This window comes from Meleagris gallopavo, chromosome 1 (assembly GCF_905368555.1).
Source record: "Meleagris gallopavo chromosome 1, MGAL_WU_HG_1.1, whole genome shotgun sequence".
Classification (NCBI taxonomy): Eukaryota; Metazoa; Chordata; class Aves; order Galliformes; family Phasianidae; genus Meleagris; species Meleagris gallopavo.
This window is the reverse complement of record NC_139404.1, coordinates 70,644,812-70,666,224: the sequence shown is the minus strand read 5'-3', so window position 1 is coordinate 70,666,224 and position 21,413 is coordinate 70,644,812. Positions and strand designations below refer to the sequence as shown.

Here is a 21,413-nt window from a genome sequence, read left to right as displayed (position 1 = left end):
TTGGAATGGCAAGGTAAGAAAAAACCATGTGGTTTGCAGTCTGTGAAAGACGATTTTCTGAATCCCTCTGTTTATTCTCCCTGGCTCAACGCTCCCTTTGTGAGACCTTTTTTGGTGATAAGACTCTGAGTACTGGGAATTATCTAGGGGGGCGAGTGGTGGGTGTCACTGTGCCACAGTACTTGTGATTGTAGAGATAAGCAGAAGGGGGATAAGGAGCCCTTTTTGGGGGCATGACTTGAATGAGCCTCCCACTGCGAAAGGAAATAATGCTTATACACCAGAATAACCTACAGTGTATTGTTTGTTAGATTTATTACTGTCACCAGTACTGGTTTGCAGGCCTTCGGTTAACACGGCGCTGCCCCTTTAAGGAGCACGGGGCGCGTCCCCGCGGTGTGACGCGTCGCAGTCGAGACGGAAGCGGCGCGAAGCCGAGTTCCGCAGCACAGCGTTGGCTCCCAGTTTTTAGTAGTCACAAGGCGGCGTGGGTGCCGGCTGCGTGCCCGGGCTCTGAAAAACGCTGCCGCTTTTCTCCCTGGCGGCCGGGATCTGCGGGCCGCGATCGGGGAGGACCTTGGGATCCCGTCCCGAGGAGCGGGCCTCGGGGCGCCGCGGCGGAGCGCGGGCGGCAGCGGCAGGACGGAGCCCCGCGGCAGGTGGGAGAGAGGGGCGCTCGCAGCGGGGCGGCGTGCCGCCGCGGTGCCCGGCCGCCAGCGAGAGGGGTGCGGAGGGGCCGAGCCGGAGAGCGGCCTGCTGCGCGGCACGGGGCTGCGGTCACAGCTCCCTCCTGTTCTGCGGGGGATCTGCGTGCGAACGCTCTCCCTGTTTGCGATAACGTAGCGGCCGCGGGTTGCTTCTCCTCGCTTGAGGCTGCAGCTGCGGGACGCGGCCCTGAAAAGGATTCCCGGAGAAGTGAAAGGCGGCCCGAGGGCAGCGTGCGGCGATGCTCGTGGAGGTGCGCGGAAGAGGAGCTGGAAGGAGCCTGGAGGAAACCTTTGTGTCCTCTGAAACCTGGGCGTTTCCAGTATAAGGCTGCACCCAACCGGCTGTGCTTTGGCATCGCGGCTTTGCACTGAGAGAGCCGCAGAGCTGCGGAGACAATCGGGCACCCGGCTCCTCTGTAAAAATGAGGAGGAAGCTGGAAGTTTGCAAGAGATTTGAGAGACAGTTGCACAGTTTCCTTCCGAATTCGCTCTGAGAGCACCCAGTAAGTATCCCCGTGGCTCAGTAATGTAAGAAACGGCCTCTGCTGCCGGAGAGAGTTTGGTCGGCTCCGAGGCACTTGAGCAGGTAGGAGTGTCGTCTCTGGCTGCACTGCAGAATGCCGTCAGAACTGTTGTATCTTTGGTGTAACAGACAGAATAATGCCTTCAGCTGTCACCCACCTCTGTGCGTCTGTGAACCTAAGACTTAGGTTTGTGTCCTGGTAATCGTTACCCCAGGCAGGTCTGTGCGTTGTGGAGTTCCTTCCACCAGGACTTTCCCCCTGCTCTAATTTTACCAATATACCAACTTGGAAGGACCAGTAGAAGTGAACCAGTGCAAAGACAGCTCATGTTGATTTCTTTCTCTTAATTGATGTGGAATACAAGTCGTACTGATACGAACCCCTTTTGACAAACTAATTCTGTGTGAGGGTGCTACATTAACTGTACCCTTACCATTGAAATGGTATATTTTATGTAGAGAAAATGTATGTCCTTTGTGCTCCAAGATTCTGTCCTAGAGAACTTTGCTAGACAAATACAACAGGAGCATTACTTTGTACACTGCTACAAGTAGAGAAAGGATGTACATCTTTACAAATATGGCATACTTGTATAATCAGGAACAAGGGACGAGTCCTTGTCAGTTCTAGCGTGCAGATCATGCAGTTATCAACCCAACTTGATGTGGGAGTTTTCTCCCTGGGCTTGTTGAGCCGCTAAACTTTCTAGCTTGTGCATTACCTTTGCAGTGCTCTTTTTTGCTGACACAGAGCTTTTACTGCCAAAAAAAGTCACTGAACCAAAAATGCCATAAAGATTGCAAACCTTTCGGTGGCTGGGGATTTATTATTATTATTATTATTTTTGAATTTATTATGACTTATTTTCACTTTAGGCCATGATATATAGAGAGGGCCGTTGAGTGTTCTGTAGTGTTCCTGTTCTCAGTGCCTGGTGAAGAGAACCCTTTTTACCTTTTTTTTTTCTCTTTTTTTTCCTTTTACTGGCCAGGTGACACATGAACCCCACTGTCTCCAAAAAGTCTCTAACTACGTACCATAATAATTTTGCACTAAGTCATCTTCTTCCACCTGCTCATTTGTTTTGGCATTATTTTCCTACCACTAAGGAATTTTTTTTATTAACCATGCTGTCATGTGTATATATATGTCTGAAAAGGACATATGCATTTAAATTTGTAACATAAATGTCACAGCATGTTGAAGTGCCATCAGTAGCTTTATCCAGTACTTATACAAACTGTTAAAACACAAACAAAGGGCGTATTGAATTTCCAAATATACCCCATCAACTCTACTTCTTGGTTAGCTCCATCTTGCAGCCCGTGTTCTCATCCTCGACCTCAGTGTGATCTTAGTCAGCCCCAGTTACTCTTGCTGAACAGATAGGGATCTGAAGGGTGAAAAACCTTCGTTACATGTGGAAAAATCTGTCTCTTTCTCATTTTTACCTGTGATGAGTGGATGAGTAGGTTTGTCCAGAAAATCTTCTGGGAGGGAAGTGCATATGCACACATGCTGTTGAGGGCAAACTCTGCAGAATACAGAACATGGGGCAGAAACCCCTACCTTGGGTATTTGTATTAACAGATGTCTCCCATTGTTTAAGAACAAGTAGTATTTCTCTGTCCTATGGAAAACTATGGAAGCAGTTCTTGTAAGTGGGCTGTGATAGCTACTTGGTAAGAATATTAGGTATTGAAGGAAATAAGTTCAGCCTTATTTCTTGTGTGTGTGTTTTTTTTGTTTTTTTTTTTATGCAGAGTAATTCAGGTAATATTTGGGAAGCAAAATTTTTCAGAGAGTAAACAGATTAACCTGTACACATCTACAGTTGTAGTGCCTGGGCAGTTTACATTATGGTGCTACATATACAGAAAATGGGAATTTACAGTATGCATAAGTGAGGAGGACTTGTAGCTACTAGTCTGTGTTTTAGGAATTGATTTACTCTGTAGGCTGTAAATGAAATGGAAAAAAAAGCATAAAAAAAAAAAATACAGCAACCCATTCTCCCCCAGAATTTGCGAGCTCTCAGCAACTGCTCTGGAAGAGGAAACTCTGTAAGTGAGAGTGGGCTTCTATCCTTTATAAAAGATGCTAGGGATATCTCTCGCATTAGTGGCTCATGCTCACTGATCACAACAGCCTGGTCAGTGAACTCTGAGCAATACAACTTTCAGGAGAAATGGTCGTGCCTGCAAGAAGGTCTGTGGGGCTATATACATTAGAATGTTATGCATATAGTAGGTACAGCACTTTGTTCTTTATTCTTGGGATTTTTAAAGCTGGCAATATGTACCTTATACCACCACACTCATCAGTTTTGTGTTTTGTTTTGTAAGGTGTTGCTTAATTCCATTAACTGGATTATGCAGTCCTTACCTTGAGCTCAGCCCTAACAAACTGGGAGCATCAGTCACATTATTGGAAAGAATTCTCTTCCCCAAGTTGCTTAATGCTTAACATTTTGCTGATCTCAGGGAAAAACAAGCACTACCTCTCACAGCAAGGACACTGTAACATGTAACCCACATAGCAGAGGGTGTTTCTATCAGTACCAACTTTCTTACTCTAGAGAGATAAATCACTGAAGCTATATTTATTTCTTTCAGGATTATGTCAAGTTGCAGTGTCTTATTCTGATATACTGTTCCCCTCCTCCCGTATTTCCACGAAATCTTGGTGTTCCTAGTTTTATGCTGTTGAAAGTGTCATGCTAAGTTTAGGTTGTACTTAACCGTGCCGATACTTTGACTGGTACATGTGGTCCTCCATAACTTTTCTTAAAGGACAACCAAAGGGAAGCATAATAGCTTACATATTAATAGAGCCTTACTATCTTCACCATGGTTATAAATCTAACAAAGCTGTAACAGGGAGCAGTAGTTTGGAGGGAAGAGAAAGTCAGTTCAGGACAGGGTAAAATATAGCTGTAGCATGCTTTATTGCATCTATACCAGAAGGGAGATCTACTGAAATTAAACCTCAGATCTTTTTTGCCTTTTTTTTTGGCAAGGAATAGCTGTAATCCAGAACTGATGTTCCATTCGGTGTGTTCATTTGGTTGGTCTCCTATGTTAACTACTCTCCCCCCAAGTCCCTGTAACTGCTGCGAGAAGAGCAACAAATTTGCCTTCTTTCAACTTACGGGCCGTTTTTCCTATAGAATCACTAGGATGGATGATAATCAACGATGTGATAAACATTGTGCTCTACCTAGAAAAGCCTGTTGGAAGAGCAGAAGAAGGAAGAGTAATGAGGGAGATGGGGGGGGGGGAAAAAAACACCAAAAAGCAGAAAAGATGATAGATTAATTTTGGGGTTAGTGGAAAAGATCCAGTGATACTGCTGCTCCCTGTGTCAGCGTTGTTCAGTTGCATGACAGGGATCCAACATTCACTGTGCTTCTGCAGGCAGACATGGAAACAGCCTCAGACATAGACCCTAATGGCCTATCGTGCATACTTGGGCAATTTGCTTTTGTGGTATGCATTGATTCACTCTTGCACTATCCACGTAGCTGGTCTTTTACAACCGAGGCCCTCCTAACAGCTGAATTACTGAACCAGGAATTCTCAGCAGCTGGGAATAAACACTACAGCCAGAGCTGTGCTGCTCCGACGTTTCCACCGGGGGGCAGTAGTATGTGCCTGTTAATCAGCGCCTAGTTGCAGCATTCTTGCGTGAAGCTGTTAAATTCTCACCTAATTTGAAATTCTTTACTAAGTGCTGTCTAATTCAGAGCTGGCTGGCTGCCATATTCAAGTAAGGAGTGGTTGGGCTAGGGTGTTGGTTTTTTGTTTGTTTGTTTCACAGCGTTGTTAAATGCCGTATTAACAAGTGTCCTTTTGAGACTCATGTTCCTAAAACCTTTTTGCATTAGGAAAGTTTTTGATTTTTAAGAAATCTATGTTACTCTGCTGCAGTATTTTGTCTGGCACACTCTATTTAAACATTTCCCTCCAGGTGCTCAGAAAACACGCTCACTTTCTCTTCTGTGTCCGCCTCTAGGGCTGGCCCCATGGGATAACCACTGGCAGGGCTGTTTGTCCTGCTGCCATGGGGACTCCCACTAGTTGTCATTAAAAAGCAGCACTTGAGGCCTACTATGTGACCTGTACCTTGGGGGAAGCCTGTGTCCTGCTGTGATCTCAGTTCCTTCTGAGCAGAGAGAGCAATACCAGCACCCAGCTGAAGAGAGAAGTTGCTGCAACAAGTCAAGTTTAATTCAGTCAAGTGATCTTTGTGAGAGGTAATAAAGATAAAAGTTCCGAATGGCCACACTTGGCTAAACTGCATTTCTAGACTAATTCTTTGCGGTGAATCCAAGGTAAGTCAGCTCAAAGAAAGAGCAGGGAGGCAGGCCAGTAAGCGACCTAAATGTGCCTTCAGGGCAGTAGCATAAGGAAACTGGAGGGAGAGAGAGCTGTTCACCTGGGGATTAATGAGCAGGAAGAAGGTTCTGCTATTTTATTTACTAGCTGAGCAGTGAGGCAGTAGATTCTTTTTCTAAAAGAGGTGAGTACATTCCTAATGTTGAAGTGTGTTTAAACTTATTCCACTCCAAATGCTGCAGAATAACTTGCTGTTTACTAAGCTATGTATTCAGTGGCTCCTAGCCTTCCAATAGAGAGCACTTCTTTTCATAGAGAATCAAGCTGTGAATATTTTAATAGGTCATCATCATGATCACTGGCTACAGCAGGAAAATCTTGGCAGGAGAAAGAAACGGGTTTAATTGGAGAGGATTAAAGGTGTGTCAGTGTTGATTTTATCTGACGCTCTTTCAAATCAAAGTCTGTCTATTTGTAAGCAGGTTGTTTCTTGTATAGTTTCTTTAGTTTATGGGTGATTTAGAAATACATGGGTCTTGTGTAATATCAAGAGGGGCTTTAAACTATACGTTGTAAAGACTTGTACTAACAAGGTTCCAAGCAGAGAAAATCAGATTACTTATCTGTGTCACTGCTTTGCCGCTGACCCTGACAGTTTAGTGGTGATTTATTATTTCTGGCATGCCTTCCAGACCTGTTAGCAGTGTGCTCCAAGCAGAACTACCCTGAAGTTTTTAGGAGTCCCCAGAGAACTGCACTGAAAGCCATTTCCTCCGTCTGTATCATGTATCAGTCACAGCATGGAGAAACACTTTTAGAGCAGTGCTAACTTGCTCCTTTCTTTTACTGCAGTTATTTCTTCAGCATGACATTCAAATCTGTGCTTTGCCTTTCACCATGACACGTGGGCCAACCTCACATCTGTCCTGCAGCGTTCTGGGCTTGACTTGGCAGGTTTCTGCTGAGCATGCTTGTTCAGTGTTTTGCTTCATAATCAAATGTGTTGGTAGCAGAACTGTTCTTTTCAGAAGAACTATGCATGTGCTTAAAGTAAGTATGTGTTAAAGTGCCTTGGGGCTTACAGCCAAGAGGACAAATGCAGAATTCAATTCTAAACAAGCTGTTCTTAAAGATTTCTTCATTACATCCCACCCAGAACATTTGGCATGTTACTGGGATATGGTGCTTAAAAGAGAAAGAGAAAGGTGCCAGAGAAAAGAGAAATGCCCAATGTTAGTACAGCTGATGATTTGAGTCACTCTGGGTCACAGATTTGCCTGTCATGGTGATAAAAGGATTAATCTCTATGGCTTTTACTTCCTCAAGAGATCCTTCATCCCGTAGTTGGTATGCTGGAGAGGAACTAATCCTCACTCTTACTTTGCACATCTGCTTGGAGGAGAGGCAGATACTTTGTCGTAGTTTTCATATTGGGCATCTTGCTAAGATTGTGTGTGAGACCAAAGCAATGAGCTTGGAGTCTGTGGTTGTCTATCTATCCCAGAAATGCTTCTGTGCCTTTGTTATCTGAGATGAAAATAAGGTTCTTTAATTGCAGATGAGCTTTTTGGAAGTACTAGATGCTTTGTGTGAGAGTAGGATGCATGTGTTTGGTGGTTTAGACTGAAGGTGTGAAGCACGTGCATAAACTAAAAGTTTATTACACCTGTCATTAAATTTTTTTTGCAGAGGTATGACAACCTTGCTTTGTTATGTAACAGACTTTACTTAGGAATGGGAGCATTGGTCCTGAAATCTGTATGTGTGTGAACTTTGCACTGTCAGTTAGTAACCTTCACTTTCCTAACTGCTACTGTGCAGACAAGCTCTTGGAACAAATGCTATTTCCAATGAAGTAAAACTTCGTACAGCTGATACTAGTGACGTATAAGCCTGGATTAAAATGGAAAGCATTGTGAGTTCACCTGTGCCTTGCAGGCAGGATCATGTGCTTTTCAACTGGCATAGCCAAAAATCTGTTTGTACGTAGATATCATTCCTTCCCAGTGGTAGTCAGTGAACAGATTCTGTTCTACGTGCCAGAGGTTTATAAGTGAGCTGGTGTCCCTGTATCTAACACGCTTCATCTCTGAAGCTTGGGCTGTTCGTCTAGCTTGGAATAAGGACACATTCATTCCAAAGTCTGTGATCTTCACTGCCATAAATATCTTTCTTTTACGTTGTTTTTTTTTATTATTATTATTACTTAATTTGTGTTTTGCTTTATTTTAATGAAAGGATCACTGTGATTATGTTGTCTATTTTAATTCAAGTGACTTTCCATACCCTATGGGGTTAATTATTTCCCCTGTTTGAAAAAAATAATGATGACTGAAAATTACATACAGTTTCCTAGACTGAATTTCATTCAGACAGGTGAGTGTCCTGGTATTGCTACTGACTGCTGACAGAAAGGTAACTTTCAGTATGTTTGGGGGTCTTATATGTTAAACCTAAAATGCGTGATTCAAAAAGCAGACTTCTTATTTGAGTTTGTATATAGTTTGAAGATCCCTAAGTTTAATATTCAGGGAGAAATATATAGCACATACGTGCTTTATATCTAACTGGAAAATCTGAAAGCACTTCAGTTAATTAAATTTCCTCCACATCCCTGTGGGCAAAGTAAAATACATAATATCCAAGGTTTACATCACTTTCCAGAAAATATAGTTGCCTAAGGTATTTAAGAGTTGAATTTATTTATTATATCAGTACCCAGACCCATTTGTGTTACATTTGAAGAACTCATACCACTGAAATGCCAGGAATGGCAGTGGCCAGTAATGGCCAGGAATTGGTGGTGGTTGAAGGAATTAAATGATAAGGGTGATTATTCCCAAAGTTAAATTTCACAGTTTAACAGAGCATGAATTTATGGACTGATTGTCTGTTAATGAGGCCTCGTAACATCTGAGGATCTTGGGGCTCCCTGTTCTTCTGGAATATTAGATGTCAAGTAGTCACAGCCCTGCTTCACCTTGCCCTCAATTCCCCTTAGCGGCATGTGTCTCTAAGGATTCAGTTTCACCACACTGGGTGAGCAGAAATAGCAGCTTACTGTCACTGAAAAGGGAAAATACATGTCCCTCTTCTCAGCCCTCCCTTTCTGGCTCTATGGTTTTGCTTCTTACCATCTATTGCTGTTAGCAGTAGTTGGATTCCTCTGCAAGCCAATTTAGCTCACAAAAGCAATAGGAAAAAAAAAAGTAAAAGTAGTTCTTTTACTTTTGACTACACTGGTAGCTAGTAGTAAATAGTGTGATGCAATAAGAGCAAAGCCATGAACCCATGTATTTGATGCCAGGTACTGGATACCCACTCTGTATCCATCAGGGTGTTTCTGACTCTGTGTAGTCCTATCCTGTAGACTGAATGCCCTTTAGTTGGACATTCAGGTTGGAGTGTATTAAGATACTTAATATGCTTTTGGAACATCTTTCAGTTGAGTTTTATCTGAAACTCTGGTTTGTGGGCTTTCAGACTGCTCCATGATGCCGAGCAGTGTGGTAAGCGGGGACAATTATACAATTAGTTTCCAAAGCATACCCCCATCCTCAGCTGAAACGGAGACATGGCCTTAGTGAATTGAATCAGCTCTGCAGAGGAAGGGTGCAGATGGTAAGCTAAGAGAGTAGGGGATGATCTGCTGTCCTTTGGCAGAAGGGAGCTGGATGACAGCTGAGCTACTGTCCAAATCTGAGTTCTATCTTCTGAACTACTTGATGCCAGCTCTGGTTCACTTAAAAAAAGCTGATAGGTTTACAGCTGAAAACTGCATGCCGTGCAATGTGGGAAGACTTTAGTTAAAAGTTCAAGTTGTCTTGCCAGCTGCAGAGTGAGTGTCCATTCAGGAAAATGGTGCAGGTGAGCAAGGATTCCTGAACTCTGTAAACAAGTGATTACATTACATTCATAGACTGGGGCAAGTTTTGGGCACGCATGTTGTTAGCTGTGTTTGTTCTGATCATGCCTACACATAAAAATCAGTCCTGAAAGAATACTTGCTGCACCGTGCTTTTTGAAAACTGCAGCTTGTGCCTCTCAAAGAAAGTGGTATCAGTGTAGAATAAGCTCCCAGATGGAAATCCATGGCCAAAAGTTTAAACAAATTCTATTGTAAGCACTGGAGCTGAGAGAGCATACTACATTTTATTTTCTGTCTTGGAGTTGATAGCTATATTTTTGTAATGTGTGACTGAAGCCTTTCAGAAAGATGGACAATAGCTTTCCTATGTGCAGGTTCTCATTATTAGAAATACACAGGTATTCTGAGTAAAGATAAAACAGTCTCCCTTCCGTTTTCTGCCAGTTTTCTTAAAAGGTATAGAACATAAACATTTTTGAGGGGAACTGCTCCTCTGTGCTGTGGTTTGAATGGGCCAACACTCTCTCTACACAAGGAATGATTACATTAGCCTTGTTTCCATTAGGAGCCAGATAAGAACAGGGAGTCAGTGTTAAGCTCCCAAAACTATGAGGAGGTGAACCAGATGCAAGGAAAAAGTAAATCTTTGCAGCACCCACGTTTCTCATACCTGCCTCATCAGTAGGGCCCCAAGCCTTTCCTTTTCACAGGCTCCATTTGTAGCTGGTGGGATGAGATGAGCATTGCAGAACTGGACTGGGATTCTGCACAGCCGATGGAAGATCGTGGCCTGAGAGGCACTAAGGGAGCATAGGACTCAGATTTTCCAGGTCACAGTCGTGTACCTTGCTACCTAAACTCTTTCATGGATCAGGTTCTAAATTAATAGGCAAATTTTTCTTTTTAGACTCCTATCTAAGAAATTTGGAAACTTAACTGGGACATGGGAAAATAACTTGGTTTGGGAGAAAATGTTTACTAGTTAAGATTTGCAGTAGCCAATTTTCCATTGGAATTTAGTTTGCAATGCTGAATGTTTCATGTTTTAATCTTCTCGCAGGCATGCTCCCATAACTGCATTTTGGAGCTAAAATATTTTTGCTCTTTTTGTTAATAGCTTAAAGATGGATTCTCCCAAAGAACCTGCGCCTACAGGAGAGTTCAAGTGTCAGCTGTGTGGCTTAACAGCTCCATACACATACTACGGGCAGAAACCACCAAACACACACTCTGTTGTGTAAGTATAGTTTTTCATGTTTTACAGACTTCATTTATGCTCTAGGCATTGGAAACCTTGTGCTGCAGAATAACGTGTGCTGATTTAACCCAGTAATATGCCATACTGACCCTGAATCTTAGGTTTGGTACTTAGTCATTTTCTTTTTCTATAGGAAAGAAATTTTTTTAAGTGTCAGTGTTGATAGCGAAAACAAGAATCAGCTTTCCTATCCTGCTTCAGTACTGTGGACAGACTTGTATTTTGCGTATTTCCTAATTTAGTGGCCTACAATTTACCTATAGCATAATTTTCTTACTAGAATATTATTGACTGTCAGCACAGCCTTTCTGGGAATAGCCTGTACGTCACAGCTGTGTCAGCTGGGCAACATGTAAACACAGCATGAATCTCATATGTATGGTAAATACACTTTTCATGAACTGTTTGACATGTGGAGTTTTGAACAGCAGTGCTTTTCTTGTACTAGACAGTTCTTGGGCATTAAAGCGTGTGGCAATTTAGTACATATTTACTTTTTAGAAGACTTAAGCCTTTTCTATCTGCCAATCAGGGATAGTTTGACCAGAAACAATGAAGTCAGTGCTTTGTCTGCAGACATCGTATTTACCACAAAGCAAAGTACTTAGCTTTAAATGTGTGAGCAGTTCTTTTGAGGCCATCCTGGTCAACAAATCCATCAGACAAACATATTCAGCAGTGAACTGGAAATCAGGTGTGTACTCTGTGTTTTACCCTTCTAAGACGGCTCTGTTTCCTATAAAGTTGAAGCAGCTGTTGATTGCCTCCTACTTCAGCTGAGATTAGATTTGTTATCCTTGGATAGCTGTATTTTTATCATTCCAAATCCCACAGTGCTATTAATTTTTCCTTTGTCCACTCAGAAGAGGAATGGACCTCCTTTGATCACATGCTTTTGTAGAGTCTGGATTAAAGCTGAGTGTAAATCTTAATGCTAGGTTATCCAAGCTTGGCTTTAACATCTAGACTGTAATTGAATTGTTGAAATTCAAACAGCAAAATAATAATGATGTAGCATAACACTTCTGTATGTGCATAAAAAGTAGCTTTACGTACTGTTTTTATTGATTTATTTTCTTGTCTACTCGCTAGTTCTAAATGCAGTGCTACAGAAACCATATGCCAAACATGAAGGCTTGTACAATGGCCTGGAATCTATGCTGATGATGACTATATCAAGCCTGAAAATCTTGCAAAGGAAGCTTTGCAAAGATAATCCAGTGTTTATACACTAGAAGACTTGTTAAGGAGTTGATCTGCCATGTAAAGATGCCTGCTTCTTGCTAACAATGAAAGGGTGAAAGGCTTAAGCCATCCCACTTTTTGTATGAGCAAGGGGGGAAAAAGGAATGCACCTACAGATGCTCATGTACGTACATGTGTCTGTATGCAGGCAGTTAAAAGATGATAGTATGAGTTAACAGTATCTTTTAAGTATGTATTATACTCCATGTTACTACAGAATTCAAGATTGATTTATATGAGAAATAAGCCAGCCTTGCAGGGTGCCCTGTGCAGACAGACATCAAACTGACTTCTGCACTGTTTTGTGTAGAGCTCCCAGGAAGAATAAGGCTTTATCTTTCCCTAGCAAGTTGCCAATTTATTAATAAATGCAAATTATTAATAAATGTTACTGTGAAGCAAGCAGTACAGTCTTTGACACAAAGGAAGAATATATTGGATCACTGTAATGCTTTGTGCTATCAGCTCCTGTTCGCAAGTGATGAGAACCATAGCTTTACAGCATGGACATAATTAAGAGCAGGCCTTTTTTATTTTATATTTGGTGTACGCAGCTTTGGAAAAGAAACCTTACTTAAAGTTGTGCAGTTGAGGTAATAACTTGAGAAAGTACTAAAACTGGCTGTGTGAAGGAGTGCCTGTCATGAAAGCAGACCATAAGAAATACTTGAAAGCAAAGCACTGAAAAAATGCTTAATCAGACAATGTTGAGATTATCACCAATTGGCCTAATCTTGAAAGCTAGATAGTGGAGTATTGTTGGCAGAAAACAGTCACAATGCTGGTTTTGAAGAAGAAGGGAGCTGCATAGCTGCTACATTGCCTCAAGCAACACCGGGAGGGAAGGCTACCACCCTTTCAGCCTCCGTGATTTCCCTGTTTGAACTCTTCCCATACTGTGAGATTTACCTTTAAAAGTCTGAAATTATTCTCTTATAGGATTTTGGAAGACAGTTATGTCATGAAGGACCCTTTCACCCCTGACAAGGAAAAATTCCTCATCCTTGGGTCTCTGTGCAGTTTGTGTAGAAGAAGTGTGTGTGTTGGTGCAGTAAGTAACAAACAAAACAAACTTCTTTAGTCATTTATTTTTGTTCCAGTCCAAGACCACACATCAAAAACCCAAACATCTTATTTTTAAGGCTGGTTAATTGCATGTTCTTGTTGATTTCCCTGTGATAAAGTTAATAAATGGATAAAGTTAATAAATGGAAACAATCAGCAACTTTGTGTGCTATTTACTGAGGAGCACACAATCTCACAAACACGGTGCAAACTCTTTTCTAATTTCTCAGCACATGCAAATGCAGGGGAGTTCACATACTACTTCAAGATCTTTAGGTTCCTACTTACAGTATATTGTGTTATAACAATGGTAGGTTTTTTGCATAAAGAGGATACAAACAACCATGGGTTTGCATCTGCAACGCAAGCTCACCATTGTATTTGCAAGCGCTCATGTAGAAATTAAACAGAGAGGAGCGTTGAGCAATGCTGTGATAGCTCTCTAAAGACGAATGAATTTGAATAGCAGCCAGCACCAACTTTAAGCTATGAAATCTGAGCGCAGTCCAGAAAGGTGGTATAAAATTACAGTTGTCTTAACAACTTCTCCTGGGTGCTGGGCTGGTCCTTTTGTTTGCTGTGAGTTCAAAGCAAAAATGAAGACAGTTATTATACAGTTATCACTGTCTGGAGGCTGTACTGTGCTTCTTTAAGGCAGTACAATGAATGAGAAAATTCAGGTTCTACTCCTTTCCCTCAGCGTGCCAGTTTTGTGGCTGAAAGAGATTTGGAACTCATGCAGTGGTCAAGATGCATGGATGAGTCAACCCAGGAGGAAATGTCACCTGATCATTTAAATGGACTACAGCATGTATTTGCTCAACCAGACGCCACTGCCCTAAGAGCGGCCAAATCCTGGCCTTTTTTCCAAAGTGGTCATTCCTTATCTCCAATCAATGTGGTTAAATCTGGAGCGCAGCTAACAGCATGTATCTGAGCACGCCTTAATCTTAAGTGTCAGCTTTAGCAGTTTTCAAATTCAACCTTTTCAGCCCTTTCTTTGTTTGCTCTTTCTAGGGACTAGCTTCAGAGACATGATTCTTGCCAAAAGTAGCTAGTAGTATGAGTAGTATGAGTTTAAAAACAATCAGCCAGCCAAATGAAGAAAAAAAAAAAAAAAAAAAAAAGAAAGACACTTCGTAAAGGTGTGGGATTTTTTTTCTCATGTTGTTTGGTAGCCAGGTATATTTCTGGTAGGACAAAGTAATGCTGCTGGCATCCTCAGAGCAGGAAGTGAGATAATGTGAGCAGCTGAGACAGTTCATATGCCAATGCCGGACAATTTCTGTGTTGGAACTGAGGAAATTCTCCTGAGATTAAAAATAAAGTTATGCTCACCAAATTCAGAGGGAGAAACACAGCTGAAAGAAAATTGAGACTCTTGGACAAGTTTAAGTGTTATTCTGATTTGCAGGGAATTATTACTGAGCATGACACTGCTCTAAGAGGAGTGCAAAATTAGCACTTTTCTCCTGATTAAGTTTGTTTACCATTTCTGAAGTCTCTTCTGTTACGTCAGTGAAAGAAAATCATAAAAAGATCAGATTAGCATTTGGAACTGAGATTTCTTTTTCTTTTTAGAACTACCTGACGATTCCTATGGGAATCAGATGAAGCCCGAGTGCTGAACTCAAGTTTCTAGAGCCAAGTAGCTTAAGGCAGTTGTGTGCATGTACACAGTGTGGAGGTAAAGCTGACATGTGAGCAAGGTCTTCCTTGTGACAGTGAATGTCCCTGTCTGGGCCGGTGGTTGCCTCACTCACACACAAACAGCCAAAGTGATAGCAAGCATATGGGCAAGTGCAGATCACATAGTTAGGGGTAATGAGCTTGATTCTTGCCATAACAAGTCAGGTTTACCCCTCCTATGTAATGGCACAGGATTAGTAACTCAGGTACACTTTGGGCAAACCTGAGCTCTTTTTGCTATTTGCATTCACAATTTAAGTGTGTTGAATTTATGAAGGATTCAACAGATACTTTCAAATCTGGCAATCAAATCTATCAGAAATATTGAGGTTCAGCCTCTCAGTGTCCCACCATGCAGTCTTCCTTCTTTTATTCCTGCCTATTTTAGCTGTTGTGTAAATATATCAGGCATTTACTTTTTGTTATCTGAGTCTTCAGGATTCTCCTAATGGTATCACTCAAAGCAAAATTGCAAAATCGTAATCATAAATTATTGAAAATAAATTCCTTACCGAACTGGCCAGGCCAGATAGTGAATCGTGCATCAGCTATGATTTCCAAATCTACTTAGCAATGCTACTTAGGTAACATTGAAAAAGATCTGCAGAAATGATAATTAATGCTTTAAACACCCACACCAAAGTAGGTAAATACATACTATTCCTCTTTCATGTAGGGAAGATTAGAGTGTAGAGAGGTAAAAATTTATCCAAGGCAACAGAGAGAGACAAAGTTATAATAATATCTCTGTGGGTTGTTTCTGGTTGCTGCTATTGCTTGACCCAAGTACATCAACTGAGCCTTATGCTGTTTCCACAGTGTTATAACATAGGAATTGAAAGTAAGAAAATCATATTTTCTTGGTCCTCATTTGCAAAGAGGCTGGAGCAATATGATGGAAAGCTGTCAGTGACAGGTTGCTAACATTTCTATGTTAACTCAAAATATAGTACTAGACTAACATGTAGTAAAAATAAGACTTGTCTGATCTTAGGTTGAGCAAAGGGATTGGATTTAATTTGCTAGCTTTTGTATCTTAGAATGAGATTTTAGGCTTTTTTTGAGACACCCCACGCTAGCAGAAGGGTCTTTATAACTGCTGTTCCAGGGAAAGTCAAGATTTATGTTCTATATGTTCATAAACTCACGTCTTCAGATAGTCTCTGAAGTCTCACTAAGTTATTTTACAGTCAACTTACATTGTACTCACACTACTGAACCAATCTTTAGCACATTATTGATAAGTACGTTTGGTACAAATGGAAGTAATTCTAATGATTGTTTTAAAACGTGCCAAAAAAAAAACCCAAAAACCACTGTAAAAAGTAGGATAATAAAAATATTTTTTTAAAGTCTTTAGAAAGACTGAGTGCCTTTTTCCTGTTTCTCTTTCATTAAAGGGAAGAGGAAATGATGTAATGTGATCATGTTAGTCATTTAAAGCAGGTATTTCCTTTTATTGCAACACTTACTAAAAATAGGTTTTAAACACTTTAAGTCGCTTCTTAAAGAAGAAATGAAGAAAGAGGGCAATTTTCTTCTGTTATTGCTCACTGTAGCAGAAGCTGAGTAGACAGTGACCTTGGACGTGATTGTAGGTATTAAGTGATAAACATAACACTACAACTGCTTTCCACTCAACTTTCAGTCATGCAAGGTCAGTCCTGAAGAAGGTTAGGCAGAATCTTTCCTTTACATAGGGTTTCCTTCATAAGTGTGCTAAAAATAATGCCGCTGTCTATATTACTTTTTGACATGATCCGTATGAGAAGAGAAATAAACTCTGTCAGTTAGCTTTGACAGCTCAGAGTTAAAGAATTGTTCAGTTAAGGATGGAGCCCTGTCAGGACAGTGGTCAAAGAAGGGCTTGGATATACGTAATAAATGTAATTAATAGTAAATAGGCTACATTATCCCATGACTGAGAGAGGAGACTGAGGACTCCATCCCTAGAGGTGTTCAAGGCCAGATTGAATGGGGCCTTGGGCAACCTGGTCTAGTATTAAATGTGGAGGTTGGTGGCCCTGAAGGTGGCAAGGGTGTTGGAGATTCATGATCCTTGAGGTCCCTTCCAACCTGGCCATTCTGTGATTCTATGATTCTGTAATGGTGTGTGTACCGAGAATCCGGATGTGTGTGGCTCATAGGCATGACTTTCTGTAAGCTCGGTAAGTGGAAATCAGCAGAAGCTGGCAACTCATTTCAGCTAAAAGAATGCAAATTAAGCACCTGTGTGTCTGTAGGGAGCTTGGTCTTAACATCTGAGTTTCCCATCTTTAGAGTGGGGCAAAAGTCTCTCCTGCCTTTGCCACTGCTGAGCAGTATCCTCAGGTGCAGTGGCCATCTTCTTGTTCATGGAGCCATGAAGTTAACCTGAGGGCCTGGGGAGCTGTGTGCTATATTGTAATACAAGCAACAATAGCAGGGCCAACTTAAACTCTAATCTTCCTTTTTAACTGGCAGCTTAATGTATTAAGGATATCAAAGGACAAAAAACAATAGGCTGTGGAGACTGTGCAGGGGGCTTTTCAGAGGGCTTTTCAGAGAACAGGGCCTCACACAACTCTGAATGTGCAAAAGCCTGACAACTGGTGCAGAAAAGGACAATAGATGAAGAGAATTTGTCACATGGAGGCAAGGTGACTGTGATTTTGATATAATTGAGTGGTACCTACTGTTGAAGTGCAGATGGTGAGTGACAAGGGAAACAAAAGTGAGAACAGAAATGCATAAGTATGCAAACCACGTTCTTAGAGAAAGGCCAGCCACAAACCATCATAGCAAGAGGAAAACTTTGCTATTTAGGTAAAACCCTTGAAATCTACTGCACCGAGAAAGATGTCCTGATCCATCTGAACTGATGTCTTTATTCGTGCTTAAATCCCCAAGAATAATCCATCAGTAACACCACTCTAGCTTACTTATTAAATCCTGTTTGGAATTTAGTGATCAGCACGCCTGGAGAACCATGAACTTCAGTCTCACTGCAGGGCAAAAGAGTAACACTTCAATAAGTTTCTCCTCCAGTTGTCTGAACTCTGCACTGCAAATAGATTAAAATATTCCAGCAATTTTGCTTCTTCCCATTCAATAATTCTAGCATCTGGTTAGAGCTAACTGTATGGAAAATAAATATGGGGTCTGTAACACTCCTTAACTAAATCAGATGTGAACTATTTCAGATCACAGCCATTCCATTTCAAGGGCAGGAAAACATCTTGGAGCACAACAGATTCTAATACTTTGCCTTCAGTAACTTGGGCAAGGGATGTCCACTCAACCTTTAGTACAATGCATGTTTTTAGTTTTTAGTCAGCGAGTACATTTATTCAAGGTAAGAAAGGTTAATGGGTAAAATCTTGGTTAATGGATGAAATCTCAGTTGAATTGTCTCAGCTGAATTAAATTCAGTTAGCTATTCTGATTACTGGACATCTCTATGATATTCATATAATATACTTTACGTATTCTCCTAGGGCTATGCAAACATGCAAATTACAAAGACAATTAAGTTTTCAGGTAGTTGTGGAAAAATATGCGGCTAAAGTCTCAGAGCTTACTGTTTCTGACCTACATTCTTTGTGCTTGCGTTTGCCCTTTTGCTGTTTCATGGAAATTTGCAAGAAGAGCTTTCTCAAACTTCAAATCTCAAATGCCAGTTCAGGAAGCTGAAAGATCTTCCCAGCAGGGAGAAATCTTGGGAAGTCAAATGAAGATTTAGCGACAGAGAACTTTGCTGTTTAGGTGAAACCCACAGAATCTGTTACTCCCAGAAAGATGTTCTGATCTGTCTGATGTCTTCATTCGTGTTTAGCTCTCCAGGAATAATCCATCAGCAACAGCAGCTCGGCTTAGCCATTACACTTTGTTTATAATTTAGTGATCACACCAGGAGATCCATGAATGATTCTTGAAGGAAAAAGCCAATTGCAAGGAAATTGGTAACTGTTTACTATAGCTTTGAACTGATGAAGGTCAGTTTTTAAAAATAATTGTTTATTTGGTTAGCTTTTGTTACAGTCCAGTTTTTATTTTTCAAATAAAAAGCTAGAATTATTGAATAGAAGAAGCAAAATTGCTGGAGTATTTTAATCTAGAAGAATAATTTAATTCAGAATAAAGATTCTACATATAAATGTGGTTTAATGAGACTGGAACTTAGGCAGTTCCATTTTGTGTATCCAGCTAATACTGTTTTCTTTACAGGAATGTAGTCTGTTCTACACTAAAAGGTTCTGCCTCCCCTGTGTGAATGAAAACCTACAGGCTTTTCCTTTGGAAATACAAGAAGATATGGATAAAAGGAAACCCCAGTCAAAGTCTAAGAAAAAAATGGATTCAAGAACATAAATACTGAAAGACCAAGAAAGAGAGACAGTTCTTTGGCTGAGCTTCCTCCTCTCTCCTTTTTAAGACTATCATGTTGCTCCTTTTGAAGTAGTGACCTTCATTAGTTCACTGCTACAGAAAACAGCTACACGTTTCCCACTGGCTTGGCTTCAAGCATCATTGCGCAGCAATTGCAGCACCAGCAGAATGGCCTTAGGGTGCTGGAAAAGCAGAAAGAATGTCAAAAAGGCCTGTTTGTTGACGTATCAAATGCATGTAGTAAAAAACTGAGCAGTGTTAAAGCTTAGGATCTATGTCCAAATTTCCCATTTGCTATTTTAATGTGTTGTATGGTTCTTGATAATCCTACAGTGTTATGAAAAATCTGAGAGATGTATCTGACTTAATACATCCAAGAATGTAATTGTTAACCTGTCATTGTTAGCTTGGTAAGATTACAGTGAAGAAGGAAGTCCAAAATAAAACTGGTAGGACAAAACATCATAGATAGCCACAGAAATATCTAAATTCAAAATTCCAATATCAACACTATCACAGAAAGTACATGCTTTTATAATGGCAACATTTACATTTTTTAAAATAATAATTTTAAAAAGGATACAAATCTGCAGTCACTTTGCACTCAGTCTTCCAGTCCGTCTCTGCACAGTGATAGAAGAGGTTACTTTGTCTAGTTTATAGGATTTCCTGGAAATAGGGAAATTCAGCTACTAAAGTCAATTGTTTTCTGAAGCGGGCAATTGAACAATCAGGATTTGAGAAACATAGTTTTAGTAAAAAAATATATATATAAAAAATTGCTAGGAGAAAAAGCAATTTCTTTAGTCTGTATATTGGCATCATGAATGTCTGTGTTGACTTTGTCTTAATTGTAAGGAAGATTTATATGCTAATATAATCAATCAGTCACACATCTTGAGGATATGTCCAGAGTGCTCCATAATCACCACATTCATGTTATTTATTCATGCTTTTTTGGTCACTGGTTCAGAAGCAATGTCTGAACCAGTCAGTATCAATGCCTCGGTTAACATCTCTCCTTTTCTTTACTCTTTCAGCCTTATCATTTGTTTTATACTTACACAATCCTTTTAGGAGAATTAGCCATGTATCTGTTAGAAGAAATCAACATAATTTTAATGGGTTATTTTATGTTGTTTAAGACTTTCTAGTGTCCTGGAATCTTTCACTGTGTTTTTTACTGAACCTCATGTATTCGTTTCTGCTGTTGGAGACTGGAATTTCTTGCAGTTACCAGATGAGCAATCATGGATATATTACAACCTTTTTCAAGCTTTAGTTGCACTTGAGTATGAAATGCGTAGACCTCTTTAATTGCCTAAAAAAAATACTTGTTAAAACTCAACATTTCAGATTCCTTTCTGCAGTAATAAGAAGTTAGTCTTTCAAATAAAGTGATGTACAGCTTGCTTAAAATTAGTGTTATTCAATTTCAGTTTCATGTTACACACAGCTCCTCCCCCCCTCCTTACTTAACACAAGATCCTATGGTATGTTTACACAGGCAAATGTCTTTCTAAAACATTATCTAAGTTTTTATTTTCTTTATTTCACAATATTTGCAGCAGGTTGTATGTTAACTCTTAGCCTGAAAGTAGGTTTTAAAAGCCTGGTGAATGCAGTTCGCATCTGAATGAGAATGTGCCTTTGGGCTGTAAGATACCTGAGGCCTGGGAAGTGCACCCACATGGTGCTGGGAAGGACCTCTGTTTTCTGAGCTGTTTTTCCTCTAATTCAACCTATTGTGTGCCCTTCTTGTGCTAGGAAAGGAAAGCTGGCCTACATGTGATTAGGGATCTCCTGTAATGACAGGGTTATTATCTGTGTCTGACTGTTACTACTTGCATATTCTGCATTCTAATACTTCCTACTGAACGTGGGCATTATGCTCTCTATCACAGTGTGTTGGTATATATGTGATTTTACAGATCGAACGCTGTCATCATACCTAAATTTACCACAGCTTAGCAGCCACGAGTCCTTCCTTACAGGATGCACAAAGCCTTTACAGTTGGGTTTTATCAACTCCTCTTGGTACTTTCTGCTGCTGAAAATGAGGCCCTCAATCCTCCAGCACACAGATGATGAAAAAAAAGTTTATTTACTCTGTTGTGATTTTCCTTCAGCACCGTTTTACCACTTCAATAAATCCCTGGGTTTGCAAAGGAGATAATGCATATGTATGTTACACACAAATCCCTAACAGCACTTACAAGCATCCACACGTTCTAGATACTTCAAATATTATTCTGTCATTAAAAAACCCTTGTAATACTAACACGTTAAATAGTAAGCTTATGTAGTACTTCTTTTTAAAAACAGACATTTGTTGCCAACCCCCACAATAAA

The 21,413-nt window shown here is 40.6% G+C and overlaps 1 protein-coding gene across 3 annotated transcripts; it reads left to right on the top strand.

Moving 5' to 3' along the window:
- The first annotated feature begins 1,062 nt into the window (after positions 1-1,062).
- CDPF1 (cysteine rich DPF motif domain containing 1) lies at positions 1,063-20,480 on the top strand. Of its 3 annotated transcripts, XM_085233307.1 has the most exons (5): positions 1,063-1,210; positions 5,246-5,486; positions 10,554-10,673; positions 12,879-12,990; positions 13,705-16,006. In XM_085233307.1, exons 3-5 carry the CDS (start codon positions 10,561-10,563, stop codon positions 13,939-13,941), a joined length of 462 nt encoding a protein of 153 aa, XP_085089433.1. In that variant the 5' UTR covers positions 1,063-1,210; positions 5,246-5,486; positions 10,554-10,560; the 3' UTR covers positions 13,942-16,006. The 3 variants fall into 3 exon arrangements, with proteins under 3 accessions (XP_085089433.1, XP_085089442.1, XP_085089425.1); XM_085233316.1 differs by lacking the exons at positions 5,246-5,486; positions 13,705-16,006 and adding an exon at positions 18,900-20,480; XM_085233299.1 differs by lacking the exon at positions 5,246-5,486.
- The last annotated feature ends 933 nt before the right edge of the window (positions 20,481-21,413 follow it).

Bases quoted from the DNA above. Each gene is read 5' to 3' on its own strand.
- CDPF1 (XM_085233299.1), top strand. From the start codon at position 10,561: ATGGATTCTCCCAAAGAACCTGCGCCTACAGGAGAGTTCAAGTGTCAG. The intron at 10,674-12,878 runs GTAAGTATAGTT...ATTCTCTTATAG, and splicing joins CCAAACACACACTCTGTTGT to GATTTTGGAAGACAGTTATG. The intron at 12,991-13,704 runs GTAAGTAACAAA...CCTTTCCCTCAG, and splicing joins GAAGTGTGTGTGTTGGTGCA to CGTGCCAGTTTTGTGGCTGA.